Source organism: Lissotriton vulgaris, unplaced genomic scaffold (genome assembly GCF_964263255.1).
Source record: "Lissotriton vulgaris unplaced genomic scaffold, aLisVul1.2 SCAFFOLD_1061, whole genome shotgun sequence".
Classification (NCBI taxonomy): domain Eukaryota; kingdom Metazoa; phylum Chordata; class Amphibia; order Caudata; family Salamandridae; genus Lissotriton; species Lissotriton vulgaris.
In genome coordinates this window covers 315,938-332,428 of record NW_028255006.1, presented here as the reverse complement: position 1 = coordinate 332,428, position 16,491 = coordinate 315,938, and the positions used below count along the sequence as shown (strand labels likewise).

The following is a 16,491-nucleotide window of genomic DNA, read 5'->3' as shown; positions in this document are numbered from 1 at the left end:
GTGACGTGATGGAATCGAGTCGTCTGCTGCCCCTGATATGATCTGGAGATCAGGCGAATCCTCTTCTGGAACGAGCGGAACCTCGTCATCGAAGATATCCTCCGGTGCTGGGGCTGATATCCTCATCTCATGCCGACGGGCCCTCCGATCCCGGATGGTCTTTTTCGATCGGAAGGATGCACAAGCTGTGCAGGTCGACTCGTCGTGATCTGGCGATAGAGAGAGGTTGCAGACCTCGTGATGATCGCTATGTGGAAATTTCTCTCAACATTCCGGGCATCTTTTGTAAGGAGTTCTTTCCATGTGGTGTAGGCCGCACGGCGTAGATGGGCACAGCGGCCCGCGTCGATAAACCGGAATCGAGTTGATGGCATCGAAAGTTGTATGTACACCATCAGAATCACGACCAGCTTCGACGACTACCTTGCAACCGCCGAACACCTCCACTTCCAGATCCACACCGACCCCAGAAACACACTTAGAGGTACGCTCATCTACAGACCACCAGGAACCCGTAAACAATAAAGCGAAGACATCACGGACCTCATCAGCCCACATGCCCTCCTCTCCAAAAACTACATTCTACTGGGAGACTTCAATTTCCACCTAGAAAAGAAAAACGACTGCAACACCACCACCCTTCTGGACAACCTGGCCAATCTCGGACTCAAACAACTTGTTGACACCCCCACCCACTTAGCCGGACACACGCTTGACCCTATCTTCACCTCCAGCAAACACATCTCCTTCAATCATACCACAGCTCTCTATTGGACGGACCACAGCTGTTTTCACTTCAGCTACAGAACTACCACGACTCACAACCCCCCACAACCTATTCCTCAAAGAAACTGGAACAAAATCACCACCGACCAACTCATCACATCCCTCAACCAAAACCCTCCAGCCCTCTCATCGGACCCAAACGAAGCTGCCACCAAACTCAAACAATGGATCACTCACAGAGCTGACTAATTAGCACCCCTAAAAAACCACCAGATCAAACAAGGTAGCAAAAAGGCCCCCTGGTTCAACGATGACCTTAAGAATTCCAAGAAACTATGCCGTACTCTCGAAAAAACATGGAGAAAAAACCCAACTACTGACAACCTGACCACCCTCAAGGCAGCCACCCGCAAACACCACCAATTGATCCGATCCACCAAGAAATCAGCTTTCAAGGATCGACTTGACCACAACGCCCACAACAGCAAGGAACTATTCAACATCGTCAAAGAATTCACCAACCCCACCACAGCCTCAAGCGACATCACTCCCTCCCAAGACCTATGCGACTCGTTATCCTCTTTCTTCTACAACAAAATCGCCGACATACATAACAGCTTTAAGAACATTTCGAAAAAACAGCCCACCTCACCCATTTCCAAACCCGAACCGCTCCCTAACAACCTTAACGCCTGGAACCCAATCACCACTGAAGACACCATCCGCCTAATGAACTCCATCCATTCAGGTTCGCCAACCGACCCCTGTCCCCACCACATCTTCAACAAAGCAGACTCCATCATCGCACCCCATCTCCGTGATGTCATCAACTGCTCCTTTAACTCCGCTACCTTCCCGGAAAGCTGGAAACACGCCGAACTCACTGCCCTCCTGAAAAAACCCACAGCTGACCCCTCTGAACTTAAGAACTACCGCCCCATTTCCCTCCTCCCCTTCCCTGCCAAAGTCATTGAGAAAGCCGTCAATAGCCAGCTCGCCGCCTTCCTTGAATCCAACAACTCCCTCGACCCCTCTCAGTCCGGCTTTCGAGCCAAACACAGCACCGAAACCGCCCTCATTGCAGCGACAGATGACATCCGAACGCTACTGGACAACGGAGAAACAGCTGCCCTCATCCTACTCGACCTCTCCGCCGCCTTCGACACAGTCCGTCATAGCACCCTCATACAACGCCTCAGCAACGTCGGAATACAAGGAAAAGCCTTGGACTGGATCATCTCGTTCCTCGCCGGGAGAACCCAGAGAGTCCGACTCCCCCCATTCAAATCAGAGGCCACTGAAGTCATCTGCGGAGTCCCACAAGGATCATCACTCAGTCCCACCCTCTTCAACGTTTACATGAGTCCCCTCGCTTCCATCGCGCGACAACACAACCTCAACATCATCTCCTACGCTGACGACACCCAGTTGAGACTTTCCCTCACCAAAGACCCTAACACCGCCAAAACGAATCTTCATGAAGGCATGAAAGAAGTAGCCGAATGGATGAAAAACAGCCCCCTAAAACTTAACTCAGACAAAACGGAAGTTCGCATCCTAGGACCTTCACCCTCTGCCTGGGACGACTCTTGGTGGCCATCGGCCCTGGGCACAGCACCCATACCCACAGACCACGCAGGCAACCTGGGATTCATCCTAGACTCCTCCTCCTCAATGACCAGACAAGTTAATGCCGTTTCATCCTCTTGCTTCAACGTACTCCGTATGCTCAAAAAAATCTTCAGTTGGATCCCCACCGAAACAAGAAAGACGGTCACCCACGCTCTGGTCACTAGCCGACTGGACTATGGAAACACCCTCTACGCCGGAACCACAGCCAAATTACAGAAAAAACTCCAACGCATCCAAAATGCATCGGCCAGACTCATATTGGACATCCCTCGCCAAGTTCACATTACCGGCCACTTGAAAGACCTCCACTGGCTTCCCGTCAACAAGAGAATAACGTTCCGTCTCCTCACCCACGCTCACAAGGCCCTCTACAAACTAGGACCCGAATGCCTCAACACACGTCTGTCCTTCTACACACCCATCCGCCAACTAAGATCCTCCAACCAAGCGCTTGCCGCAGTTCCGCGCATCCACAGATCCACCATGGGAGGATGATCCTTCTCCTCCCTGGCGGCCAAGACCTGGAACTCTCTCCCCACTCACCTCCGCCTCACACAGAACCACATTTCCTTCAGAAAGGAACTTAAAACCTGGCTATTCGATAAATAATGCACCCCCTCCCACAAGCGCCTTGAGACCCTATGGGTGAGTAGTGCTCTATACAAATTTCTGAACTTGAACTATATTCGATGTCGATATTAGTTGTAGGAAGTTTTTGCTCTTCGAAGTTGCTGAAAAAGTTTTTCTAGCCGGAGCGGAGAAACTTTCATACGAACCCAGTGGCAGAAAAAAACTATCTAAGGATGGAGCTGATGCCCATGCAGTATTGTCCAGGGGAGGAGTCACCTATATCGCGACTACAAAGACATCTCCAAGAAGACAACAACCTGCAATAATCCAAGCCCAACACCAGGTGGCGATCTAATGCATAGTGTACGATCTGCCGCTCATATACCTCTAACAAAAACTTTTAGTAAGACAGGTTTGTTAGATTTAGATGGAAGGAACAAAGTTGGTGTGCTTTATGTTCAAGAAATACAGAACAGCTAGAAATATGACCATACTGCAGGACACAGATCAAAGAAAGACTTATTTGTACAAAACATAAGAAGGCTGAAACAGCTGGTTTCATCTGACACCAGGGGTGGGACCCGCCTCCCCCTTAATCTCAGCGCAGTATTTCTGTGACAGTACAACACGGGTCTGTCGCACCTTACCTCAAAGAATTCATCATAGTGCTCCTGCATTTCCACATCGCTCACCGCACCTGTAAACAGTACAAGATAAGAGACCATCACGATGAGGAACAGGTTTGACATTGGCACATACAGCTGACGCTGTTACTCTGCAACAAAATCACCCATTCCCACACAGTGCCAATGCTCATAAGTAACAAGGCTTGTATAGTCCAAAGAAGACACAGTTCTTCTAAGTGTTGGGATTTGGGGGCTTCCCTCATAAGAATACCCTGACAATCTCCAAGGAAATACCAATGAACAAGAGATCCGGCGCTCCAGTTACAGTCTGCAGCCGAATCCCTCTGGCCCGCATGGCCATTACTCCAGTGCCTGCAACCAATTGGCACATTCCCATGTAGGGGCAATGCTCTTGGTACAGTCCGCACTGATGTCCCTCCCCTCCTGATGGCTACGAACCAGTAAGGGTCTCAGCCAGCAGCTTCACCCACAAAAGGCGAATGCACTTCTTATGCCTACCCCATGCATCCCCAGATATGGCATAAGCACCTGCCAACATCGAACACTTTAATCAAGGCAATACATTGATCGACGCTACTAGCGATTCCTGCTGTAAAGCGGAGTTGATGCAGCTAGGAACGCAACAGGTGGATTCTCAGGTAAAGAAATTACGTTGCAAGACAAACTTAGGAGAAAAACCTACAACATCATTTGTCATTCCTAGTTCTGCTCTGCCCATGAAAAGTGTCCAGTACGTGCCGGGCCCACGCAGTCTTACCAGGGTTTAGCCGCGTCCAGAGCTCAGGGCAGAGACTTTGATTCCTCTCTGTAGTGACTGGGCCATCAGCGGCTGAAGCATAGAAGTTGAGAGCTTGTCAATATTTTCAGGCACTCAAAGAGGGTGTGCAATGCTATACTTAAATATTGCGTTTTGCACAATTTCTATGATTTTTGCACAGTATTTGAATATTTTTACAAGTGGAAAAAAACATCAAAATCGAACTGTGCAGATAAAATTTCCACTGGAAAATGGTACTGGCCATTACAGAGATAACCCTCTGATGCGAGTGGGTGATTCAGAGGAGAACCCTTAGAGACAGACTAAAGGTGAAACAAGCTAAACCCTAACCTGGAGCTATAGCTCTGCTGTTTAAGTGGCAAGTCTGTTCGATCTACATTTACTGACGGAATAGATTGCCTAGCTGCCTACCCCCTCCAGCTGCAGCATGCATACATAGCGCTCTTTCTAAAGAGCTTGGCTAGAGAGTGGGACTTGTAACTTTCTAATCCAGTGAACAAATACAAAATTGCAGTTGCCAAACCCATTGCTCATCTATGGCTTACACTCACATGAAAAATTCCTGCAGAGAATAATGCAGACAAAGTCAAACCCAGATGGACTAACACCTTGGATCAAAAGAGCCTCTATGCACGAAGAGATTGCTCAGCTGTTTGGAATAAATCTACTGATACAAACGGACTTTCTCAGCAAGATCTCCCATGTCTTAGGTAGTAGCCCAAGGAATAAACTGAACTCTTCAGCCTCACACTCCTTACCCAATCCCACCTCACCCTGTTCAATACACCAAGAGAGCAGCTTCAGGTCGCATGCAGATTGTGCACAGAGTAGGAGACTTAGACTGATCCACAAGCTAAATGCATCTAAAAGACTAATCAACTGTATATCAAAACACAGCAGAGAACATTCATAGACCCGAGCAGAAGGCACAAACCACGAGGAAGAGCCCCAGCATCCTTAGATTCTACATTGAGCAAGAGCTTTGTTGTCGGGACTATATAAGCTCCGATGTCTATGAGCTGTTGGCTTTAGAATAATCGATCATTGCTCCAAGACTTGCATCTTACAGCCAATCCATGGAAAGTGTGCATCCTGAGAAGAACAAAGTCTCTTGGCACAACAAATATGATAGAGTTGGACTTGAGAAATGTACTCACCTGTGGTCACATCCTCTATGCTGCCATGTCAATGTTCTCTTCATTATCCTCAGCGGCAGTTCGTGAGAATGTACCGAAGAAAACACCCATAGCAGACTGGTCCAGAATAACCCGCCTGTTGATGTTCTGTACTAGCCTAACTTGGCCAGAGCTGTGGGGGTGGACAGGGGGGTTGTTGTGAATGGATGTGTTTAGGAAGAAAGTACTGAGGAAGTGTGGAACAAATTCTTCCAATCCAGGCATGCAGGATGATAACCGCGTGAGAATGAACAAGGCAGAACAGCAGCAGAGGAAGTCGGGGCGCCTCAGGCAAAGTAATTGAGAATCACCTTATGCGACTGATCACCTGCTCTGGGACATGCGTCTAATGGCAGTGTTCTAGGTACCACATGAAGGAGCAAACGCATGGCCCATCAACAGGAAAATTTCTATCTTACCGCTCAGCAGATACACCTTATTTTATTAGAGGCATTTATAAAGCTTGAACCTAGCTTCAAGCGAAGCGAGTGAATCAAACAGCAACATGATACAAAGCCAACATATAAGGATAGAGAGACAGAGGTAAATTGAGAAGTCAGGGCAGTAAATAAATACAGATGCAGCAGAAACATCAATAATGGGGTGAGGTAGGAGAGGGAAATGATGGTGAAAGATACTAAAGAGTTGGGCTTAAAGACCTTTCCTGAATTGCTCCACTCTAGAAGTAAATAGACATTCCAGAGTCTGTCCGACTATGCCGAGTGAGCTGCATTCTTTGCTAGTCTTGAGATTTCCAAACTGGCCAAAGATGTGTTCCCTGTAGCGTGATCCATCAGACATGCGGAGTTTAGAGTCACGTTAGTCAGATTTACTCCGGTGGAGTGCAGCTTAGAGCACACAGAAAACTCTGGAGATTATTCTGGCATGGAGACGGAGTTCAAGTTCAAGTTCATAATTTGTATAGCGCACTACTCACCCAGAGGGTCTCAAGGCGCTTGGGGGAGGGAGGTGTTTTACTTATCGAATATCCAAGTCTTTAGTTGCTTTCTGAAGGAGAGGTGGTTTTGTGTAAGGCGGAGGTGGGTGGGGAGAGAATTCCAGGTTTTGGCCGCTAAGTAGGAGAAGGATCTTCCCCCCACGGTGGATCTGTGGATGCGCGGAATTGCGGCGAGGGCTTGATTGGACGATCGTAGTTGTCGGGAGGGGGTGTAGAAGGATAGACGCGTGTTGAGGCATTCGGGTCCTAGGTCGTAGAGGGCTTTGTGTGCGTGGGTGAGGAGACGGAACGTAATCTCTTCTTGACAGGGAGCCAATGGAGGTCTTTCAGGTGGCCGGAAATGTGAGCTTGCCGGGGGATGTCCAATACGAGTCTGGCTGAGGCGTTTTGGATGCGTTGTAGTTTTTTCTGTAGTTTGGCTGTGGTTCCGGCGTAAAGGGTGTTTCCGTAATCCAGTCGGCTTGTGACCAGTACGTGGGTGACAGTCTTTCTTGTTTCGGTGGGGATCCAACGGAAGATTTTTTTGAGCATTCGTAGGATGTTGAAGCAAGATGATGATACGGCGTTGACTTGTCTGGTCATCGAGAGGGAGGAGTCCAGGATGAAGCCCAGGTTACGTGCGTGGTCCGTAGGTATGGGTGCGGTTCCGAGGGCCGGTGGCCACCTTGAGTCATCCCAGGTAGAGGGGGATGGCCCTAGGATGAGGACTTCTGTTTTGTCCGAGTTTAGTTTTAAGCGACTGTTCTTCATCCACTCGGCAACATCTTTCATTCCTTCGTGTAAGTTGGTTTTGGCGGTGTTTGGGTCTTTGGTGAGGGAGAGGATCAGCTGGGTGTCGTCTGCGTAGGAGATGATGTTGAGGTTGTGTTGGCGTGCGATGGAAGCGAGGGGACTCATGTATACGTTGAAGAGGGTGGGACTGAGTGATGATCCTTGTGGTACGCAGCAGATGACTTCAGTGGCCTCTGATTTGAAAGGGGGGAGGCGGACTCTCTGGGTTCTTCCGGTGAGGAACGAGATGATCTAGTCCAATGCTTTTCCTTGAATTCGGACGTTGCTGAGGCGTTGTATGAGGGTGCTATGACAGACTGTGTCGAAGGCTGCGGAGAGGTCAAGTAAGATGAGAGCAACTGTTTCTCCGTTGTCCAGTAGTGTTCGGATGTCGTCTGTTGCTGCGATGAGGGCGGTTTCGGTGCTGTGTTTGGCTCGGAAGCCGGACTGTGAAGGGTCGAGGGATTTGTTGGATTCAAGGAAGGCGGCGAGCTGACTGTTGACGGCTTTCTCGATGACTTTGGCAGGGAATGGGAGGAGCGAGATGGGGCGGTAGTTCTTAAGTTCAGTTGGGTTTGCCGTGGGATTTTTCAGAAGGGCGCCGAGTTCGGCATGTTTCCAGTTTTCCGGGAAGGTAGCGGAGTTGAGGGAACAGTTAATGACATCGCGGAGATGGGGTGCGATGATGGTCTGCTTTGTTGAAAATGTGGTGGGGACATGGGTCCGTTGGTGATCCTGAGTGGATGGAGTTCATCAGGCGAATGGGGTCTTCGGTGGTGATTGGGTTCCAGGCGCAAAGGTTGTTATAGTGCGGTTTTGGTTCGGAGGTTGGTGGAGTGGACTGGTCTTCAGACTGGTTTTCAAAGTGGTTTTGTATTTCGGCGATTTTGTTGTGGAAGAATGAGGATAGAGAGTCGCAGAGGTCTTGGGAGGGGGTGATGTCGTTAGTGCCGGCAGAGGGGTTAGTGAATTCTTTGACTATATTGAATAGTTCCTTGCTGTTTTGGGCATTGTTGTCAAGTCGGTCCTTGAATGCTGCTTTCTTGGTGGATCGGATTAGTTGGTGGTGTTTGCGGGTGGCGTTCTTGAAGGTGGCTAGGTTGTCAGTGGTTGGGTTTTTTCTCCAGGTTTTCTCGAGAGTACGACAGAACTTCTTGGATTTCTTAAGGTCATCGTTGAACCAGGGGGCTTTTTTGCTACCTTGCTTGATTAGATGGTTTTTCAATGGTGCTAGTTCGTCGGCGCTGTGGGTGATCCATTGTGTGAGGTTGGTGGCTGCTTGGTTAGGGTCCGATGAATTGGCAGGGGGGTTTTGGTGAAGCGATGTGAAGAGCTGGTCGGTGGTGATTTTGTTCCAATTTCTTTGGGGAATAGGTTGTGGGGGGTTGTGGGTAGTGGACTTTTTGTAGTTGAAGTGAACGCAGCTGTGGTCCATCCAATGGAGAGCTGTGGTGTGATCGAAGGAGATGTGCTTGCTGGAGGTGAAGATAGGGTCAAGTGTGTGTCCGGCAAAGTGGGTGGGGGTGTCAACGAGTTGTTTGAGTCCGAGATTGGCCAGGTTGTCCAGAAGGGTGGTGGTGGTGTTGTCATTTTTCTTTTCCAGGTGAAAGTTGAGGTCTCCCAGTAGAATATAGTTCTCGGATGGGAGGGCATGTGGGCTGATGAAGTCAGTGATGTCTTCGCTGAATTGTGTGCGGGGTCCTGGGGGTCTGTAGATGAGGGTGCCTCTGAGTGTGGTTTTGGGGTCGGTGTGAATCTGGAAGTGAAGGTGTTCCGCGGTAGCAAAGTTATCGTCGGAAATGGTCGTGATGCGGATGTTGTTCTTATGGACGATGGCGATGCCTCCTCCTGTTTGGTTGGTGCGGTCCTTTCGGATGATCTTGTAGGTGTCCGGGATGGCTATGGCGATGTCGGGGGCTGATGAGGCGTTCATCCAAGTTTCTGTAAGGAAGGCGATGTCCGGCGATGTAGTGTCGAGTAGGTTCCAAAGTTCGGTGGAGTGTCTGTGGACTGAGCGGGTGTTGAGCAGGATGCACTTCAGGTGGTTAGTGTCGAAGCTCTGTTTGGAGTTTGTGGATTTGGTGTGGGACCTGATGCAGTCGAACTTGCAGGAGTGGCAGGTGAAGGGTCCATGGGTGTTTCCTGGGGCGGCTTGGTAGCAGTTTGGTGGTTGGCCGGGGTTGCGGGCTGTGAGGGTTGCGGCGTCGTAAGTTATGCAGGCGGAGTGGATTTTGTGGGGGCCAGGGGGACTGGCGCTGGGCGCGGTCCAGCGCCAGTGGGGGATGAGCTTTGATTGGTGTGAAAGAGTATTCTATGAGCCCAGAGCTTAATGCGTTGCCTTCGATGTCTGACGAGTCTAAGGTTCAGAGGGTAGACCAGAATTTGTGATTGTACTACAAGTTGAAACCATGCAGTTTGTGAGTGTTACTGGAAAATGATCCATGAAGGATAGAGAGGGTGATGAGGACACTACCTGAAAACCTTCGAAATCACTTGGCCAAAGCAACATTTAAAAATATAGTACAGGTGTCTTCTTTATACAGGTTACAAAGAAACCAGGTCATCTTCTGGAGCCCCGCCTAGCAGGTAAAGTTAGAGTCTCATCTGCCCGACCGCAGTGGAGCTGAAATTCGTAAAGATGCGGTCTCACTGGCTGGAAGTCCAACAAGACCTGCAGTGTACAAGAAACATTTTGAATTCCTAGCAAGACTTGCATGTAACTTTGAATGCAGCACACCTGCACACAATAGTAAGCAATGCTTTTCAGGTAACTTGCTGGATGTCACGATAACAGAAGGTTTAAATGCAGGCTTTGTCCAGGATGGCTTTCCCAATGCTCCTATTCCACTGTGCAAGGAGTGGCCCCTCTGACGGAGACAACAACCAGTTCCTCCACCTGCCATAGGACTACTTAATTTAATAAAGATAAGATCTACTCAACTACTGCCTCAAAGCAGCCAAATAGAATTTGCAAATATCCGTCTGAAAAATCTACATGATCGTGCATCAAAATGGGTTTGGGAAACAGCCTTTGGCTGACACACAAACTCCGTTCCTTCTTGTGTGGCACACAAGGCAGACTGCTGACTGTTCCACCCTGAATACAGCCTTTAGCTAGAGGATGCTGAGCGCGTTATGGGCAGTCTACTCTTCAAGTGGCAGTCTGTTTTAAACATGCTAAGGCAACAGGTCTCACTATGTTCTGGGGTCTTTTGGCTTTGTCAATAGTTTTTATCCATGCTGTATGTAGAGCATCTCCGATGCTGTGCAGCGTGGCTAAAAAAAGTTTTTCAAAAAAAGGTGCTCTGACGTAGTGGGCGACTTATTTAGTAGCAAGTACGCGCATGTGCGCGTCTACAATAACTAAGGCTTTTTAGAAAAATGTACTGAGTTGGATCAGTAAATAAAAAAATACTAAGTGCAAAAGCTTTTATTGAAGAAGGGGTAGGGAGAGCTGCTAGGAAGTCACTGGTTTGAGAAAGCAGTACATAGGAAGAGGGGGGAGAATCACAAAGGAGGCAAGGGAGGAATAACAGAGGGCGAGGTGAAACATCAAGGAGGGACAGGTGAAGGAAAGCAACACAGAGGGCAGGGGCGGCAGGAAAAGTAATGGCCAAGATAAAATAATGTGGAGCAGCAGGGGAGAAACACACAAGTGACAAAGTTCAACACAATTGGAGGGGGATAGAGGTGCACGAGGGAGACAGCTGGAAAACACATGCAATCTCATGGAGTACTGAACCCAAACACATGCAATCTCATGGAGTACTGAACCCAAAATAAAAAAGTTGTGATTGAAAAACAAGCAGTGGAATAATCCCAAGTATTGCATCACTGCTCCACTGCTGACGGGTGGGTTGTGGGGTAGGGGGGGCGCGAGGAAAACACAATAGGAGGCACAAAAGCCTATACAAGCTAACAAATGAAATTAAACTAATTAGAGCGACAGTAAACATAACCAATGGTAAGCAATCAGCCGGATCTAAAAGCAGACAATGCATCTTTTCGGCAACAGAAAGCTTGTGCTATCTGGCAGGTGAGGCCTAAAGAGAGTATCTCAACTATGGCAAGATGGCTGTGGTAGAAACTCACAGAGGACTCCTTAAAAAGATTCATCTAGTGGTTGTTTGCTCAGGGTACCCCCATATGTGCATGAGGCAGGGATACAGATTAGGACAGTCACCCCAATCTCCAAGGAGAGAAAATAGGTTGAGCCAGAAGAGGACGATGAAGACACCTAAACATCCCATCTTCACTGGAGTAGAAGCCCTGACCGCTGAACGTCCCTCTGATGAGCTTGATGTGATTTGGATCGAGTATTTTCAGCATCTTGACCACCAATTGTCTTCGGGGTGGCAGAGAGTACAACTTTGCAATGTAGATGGAAAGGGTCAGGGACGGATCAAAAAAAAAAAAAGTGATCCAAAACTGAAATGAGTGGACGGAAAGCATGAGGCCAGGGATGGTACTCAGAGGGGTTTCATAACCGCTGGGGCTGCACATCCCTTCAGACAGAGGGACACAAACGTTATTTGTTAAGTGTGAATGTTGCTTGATTGTCACGCTCACGAAGGCGCTCTTGGTCTTTAGGATTTCAATAACAGCAGCTTTCGGACTTCATCCTGACCATCAAGTTTGAATAACAGTGCAATATAGATTTAACGACTAACAGAATAGCTGTTTGACAGCATGCCCCACTGAGCATTGCACAGACCATGATTACTTCACAATGTCTGTGTAATTTAATTTACTATAGATCGCATAACAAAAGCCGCCAGGTTTGTTGGGCAGCTTTCTTTTCAGTGGGATAATTTAGGCAGCACAGACTTGGAGGGTGGATTAAACAGGCCAACACTGTTTATCATGATGTTTTGTCAATTGTTGCTTTCAATACATTTACTCTGCATTGCTGGTGCAAAATGAATGAACTTTTCTTAGTCCGGTTTACCCACCCGCTGAAGAATCAACGGTATTTGGTGAGGCAAGTTTTCCATGGTCTGCATAGATGTGTCCAAAGTCCAGCGCATGGGATTCAGATGAATGGCTGCCAAGTAAAAGCCTGATGGGTATTTCTGCTGCTTTAGACTATGGAGTTAGGACCACCCTGTAGTCTACGTGTAGAGGGGGGAAAACTGAGTTGTCTTTGAAGCTCCTCATCAAGTCTCCACAGCCGGACAAATTAAAAGACACTGCCCTAAGCAGAAGGCTTGTTCTGTGCGGACCCGTTTACCTGTCCTTTGCAAAATGGCAAACACATCTCTGGTTGTGAATGACCATAGGACAGATACTCCAAGCTGAAAACTCAATACAGATCAAGTCCTCTTCCTCTAGAGGATGCACTGGATTTAAGGGTCTATAGAAAGGTGTCTAGCAACAGGGTTATCCAGCTTTTATGGACAAAGCACTCTAGTTTCTTGTGTGATGATCTTGGGGAGGGGTGGGGGGGGGGGGGGGGGGGCGGAGGGGCTGGGTCGATTTTCCATGGCATTTGTGTTACAAACACAAGTGTATTCTTGGAATTTAGATTGCGGCTTCGTTAAAGTGAAGTTCCAGTGCGAACTGGGTTGAGGCTGGTTAGGCTCAGAAGGGCACTGTTAGCTCTGCTTTAGGTTACTCTTTGATTTCCAGTTTAGCACTGGTACTCACTTTCTTAGGAAATCGAAGGGATGATGTGGATTACATTCTCGACTATTTAAGCAAAGCTCTCTCAAAAAGGCTTTTGCCAGTGTAGGGCTGTGTCCTTCGCAAGGGGTACATTCACCCACCCGCATACAACAAAAATCAAAACAGAATCTAGTCCCGATATGTGCTTTGGGAGTACAGAATCTGTGGAAAACATCGGGTGTGGATAAAAAGGCCTATGCTTAAGGCAGAAGGCCCAATGTGCATCTCAGATCTGCGTTTCCAATGGTCTGAAGGTGGTTGGAAAGCTTAGGCGCTGTTTGAATAAGTGCTCGGTTCTCATTTTCTGCTGATGTCCACAAAAGCAGCTATTCCCAAACTTGAGGAATGGAGGGGATTCATGGATATACAATTCGAAAAATCTGAATAAACTGGTGAATATCCCTTAAGACCGAAATCTGCAGAATTTGTGCATCCTTAGAGTTAATACCTACTGAAAACATCCACAATCTGTAAGCACAGAGCCGCAAAAACTTCTGGAACCATGCTCAGTATCTATACCTCCTGAAAGCTCAGATGTCTTCTTGAAAGTCTATATATCTTGCAAGCATCAGCGATGAACTGAACTAGCCATAGAATGCATACACCAAGAGAAGTTCTCCTATTAAAACTGACAAAAATGTACATCCTGGTAAAACTGTCAACTTCAACCATGACCTCCAGAGGTCTAATGACTTTAGAAAGCATCCAAAATACATTTACATGACTCTGAGGTCCACAGAACCCATACTGACACGTTTCACTTAATCGTCATATCATGTGAAGCTTCAGATCACTTCACATTAGTTTTGCAGTCATGGAAACCCCCAACATCTTCTGCACCCATCCACAAAAATGCGAGCTACCAAGATTGAAGGATTTCTAAACAATCCAGATTCCCAAGAGCTCAATCTTCTAGAACCAACCAGATATAGTTTGAATGACTTCTGAACCAATCAATGGCATAATGCACAAGAGAATTCTGTTTTCTTAAACCAGCTACAGAATCTGTAAATCCAAGCTTGCATTACCTTTCAAAGCCACCCACAGGATTTGTTCATACTTGGAGAGCTGTAGCATCTTTGAAAACCAGCCACAAAATCTGTTCACCCTCGAAGAGTTGAAATATCTTGTGAAATGGCCCAGTGAACGTATATATCCCAAGAACGGCTAGGTCTTGTGGCCCACTTGGAGTACGCATTTTCAGACAGTACTACTGTTCTCTAGAACTACGAGCAGAACCAGCACCTTTGAGAGGGCCACCTGTTTCTGAAACCATATGTCCAAGCAGAAAGAGCTTTCATGTCTTGTGAACCGATCCATAGAATGTGTACATCCCAAAAGCTCCTATATAGGATATGGGAAAAATCTATTTACCTAAAGAGAGCTCTAAAGTGTTCTAAAACCATTCACAGTACCTGTATGGCTCAAGGGCACAAATGTTCTCAGCTAATCATAGAAGTCATACATCTTAAAAGATGTACTGTGTTTAGTAACTACACACTGCAAATTCCAACAGCTGTGTTCTCAAACTAGCTCTAGAATCTGTACATCTAGAAAGCTTTAACTTCTTCTAAACCATCCATTAATGCTAAACATCATAACGGCACTTTCTTTCTAAATCCATCCATACAATGCGTACATCCGGAGAGAGCCATGGTCTTCTGACACCATCGACCGAAACACACACACACACACACACACACACACACACACACACACACACGGCTCCGATACCTACATCCTCAGAGAACATTCCAATGTTGCCGTCCATAAAATACGTCGCACAAAAGATCAAGTGCCTTCTGAGGCCAGGCACCACATCTGTAGTGCTCGAAGACAAGCTCCAAGGTCTTCTAAAAACAACCATAGAAACTGGACACCCCAAGAGGCAATCATTTCTTCTACAACCAGAGGCAGAATCTGTACACATGAAACAATTCTAATGTCTTCTGAATCGCCTATGAAAACGTACACACAAGAACATTCAAAGGAAGCCATACAAGGAACCTCTACATCCTTCGAGAATACATGGTCTAAAGTCATCCACAGAATCTCTACATCTCAGATCTCTACATCTCAGGAGCAATGATAAATCCTGAGGCCCTTCACAGGAACTATAGATCCCATGAAAGATAAATCAGAATCTGAAAGCATTCAGGGAAACTCAAAACCTCCAATCTCTTCTGTAACCATTAGCAGAATTGGTACCTCCGACAGCTGCAAAGTGTTTTTCAACTATACACATCATTTACACATCCTGAGGGCAGTGTTCTCAAACTATCTGCAGAACATGGAAATCTAATGATTTCAGAAATCACGCACTAAACCCTAAATCAGAAGCAGTTTCCAGAAACCACTGACTGAATCTATGCATCCTGAGAGCGCTCAGTCTTCTAAAATCACCCATAGAATCAGTACACAATGAGATTTAAGGGTTTTCAAAACTATCCACAAAATCTGTTCCTCCCAAGACCGCCGATTAAATCAATTACATAACGTGAAGCTCTGATGCAGAAAATGGTGTTCCGCGTACAGCATGCCTCCCATAGCCTTGCGCGTTAAACTAGTCAAAGGCTGGCTGCATATGTACAGTAGACTATTATTTGCATTTTAAAAGCAATGAATATTGATCATATACGAGTCTGGAAGCCACATGGCAGTCTCCAGATAAGGTATAGGGTGGCTTGCTAACCTCTTCATTAGAGGTCATGGCCAGGTCATATGATTCTGCCTCTGACAGGGGTCATCGGTAGGTGGGGAAGAATCCAGAGTATATGGGCTATTTACATATTAAAACCGAATGGCAAACATCTGTTCATCTAAACGACATGCCTACTAAAATCCGTCTCGGCATGGTTTCACATGAAAACAGATCTACAGCAATAGCAATATGAAGCTGCCCCTTGGTACAACCGGTCTTCCGCAGCTCACAAATGTAAGGGTGATCACTTGGGTGACCGTGCAAAGGTAGCCAGAGCACAGCTACTTCACTGCCAAAGGAAGGACTGTCCAACGCCATGCATTTAATTTAAGGTCATAACAGTAGCCAGGTAGTATTGGAAGATTAATGATCATGCCTGTAACATGTTGATCAAGAAGATAAGGTCAACACTTGCAAGAACTATATAACATGTGCAGATGAACTTGTAAAGATTGCCTTTGGGGCAGAACATAATTTTAATCGCCGACATCCTGAAAACCAGCACAACTGGTAGTATGAGGAAAATACCTTCTTATTGACCAGGGTTGTGCCTACTCCACACCTGAAATCTGTAGGTTCCTGCATCAAAGTTCGCATATGTTGAGGAAACCCAAGGGAGATGCCACTGCAATGATCTAAACAGGAGGCAAAAATGTCTCACAAAAAAGCTACACTTTAATTCAGATAATACACCGCAACAAACTGAGAATCAGTAGAAGATATTGTCAGGTCATTAACAGAATGGCCACATGATTTGATGTCAAAGACAGATTTTTATCAGTTACAATTTAAAGACTGTGCAATACCTTTAGTGGAACTAAGCAAGATCAAAATGCTTAGAGCCAACAATTGAGTCCACATTTACTTCC

The 16,491-nt window shown here is 46.9% G+C and overlaps 1 protein-coding gene across 11 annotated transcripts in view; it reads right to left on the bottom strand.

Annotated features, from left to right (window-relative positions):
* LOC147659352 (splicing factor U2AF 35 kDa subunit-like) overlaps positions 1-16,491 on the bottom strand; it is a 189,953-nt gene that overhangs the window by 65,735 nt on the left and 107,727 nt on the right. For 6 of the 11 annotated variants that reach the window (XM_086951811.1, XM_086951810.1, XM_086951808.1 and 3 more), the window contains 2 exons: positions 4,333-4,404; positions 3,576-3,625 (listed from right to left, as the gene is read on the bottom strand). In XM_086951811.1, coding sequence (XP_086807937.1) covers positions 3,576-3,625; positions 4,333-4,404 — 122 coding nt within the window. The remainder of the gene's footprint in view (positions 1-3,575; positions 3,626-4,332; positions 4,405-16,491) is intronic. The other 5 variants (XM_086951816.1, XM_086951815.1, XM_086951813.1 and 2 more) reach the window with 1 other exon arrangement.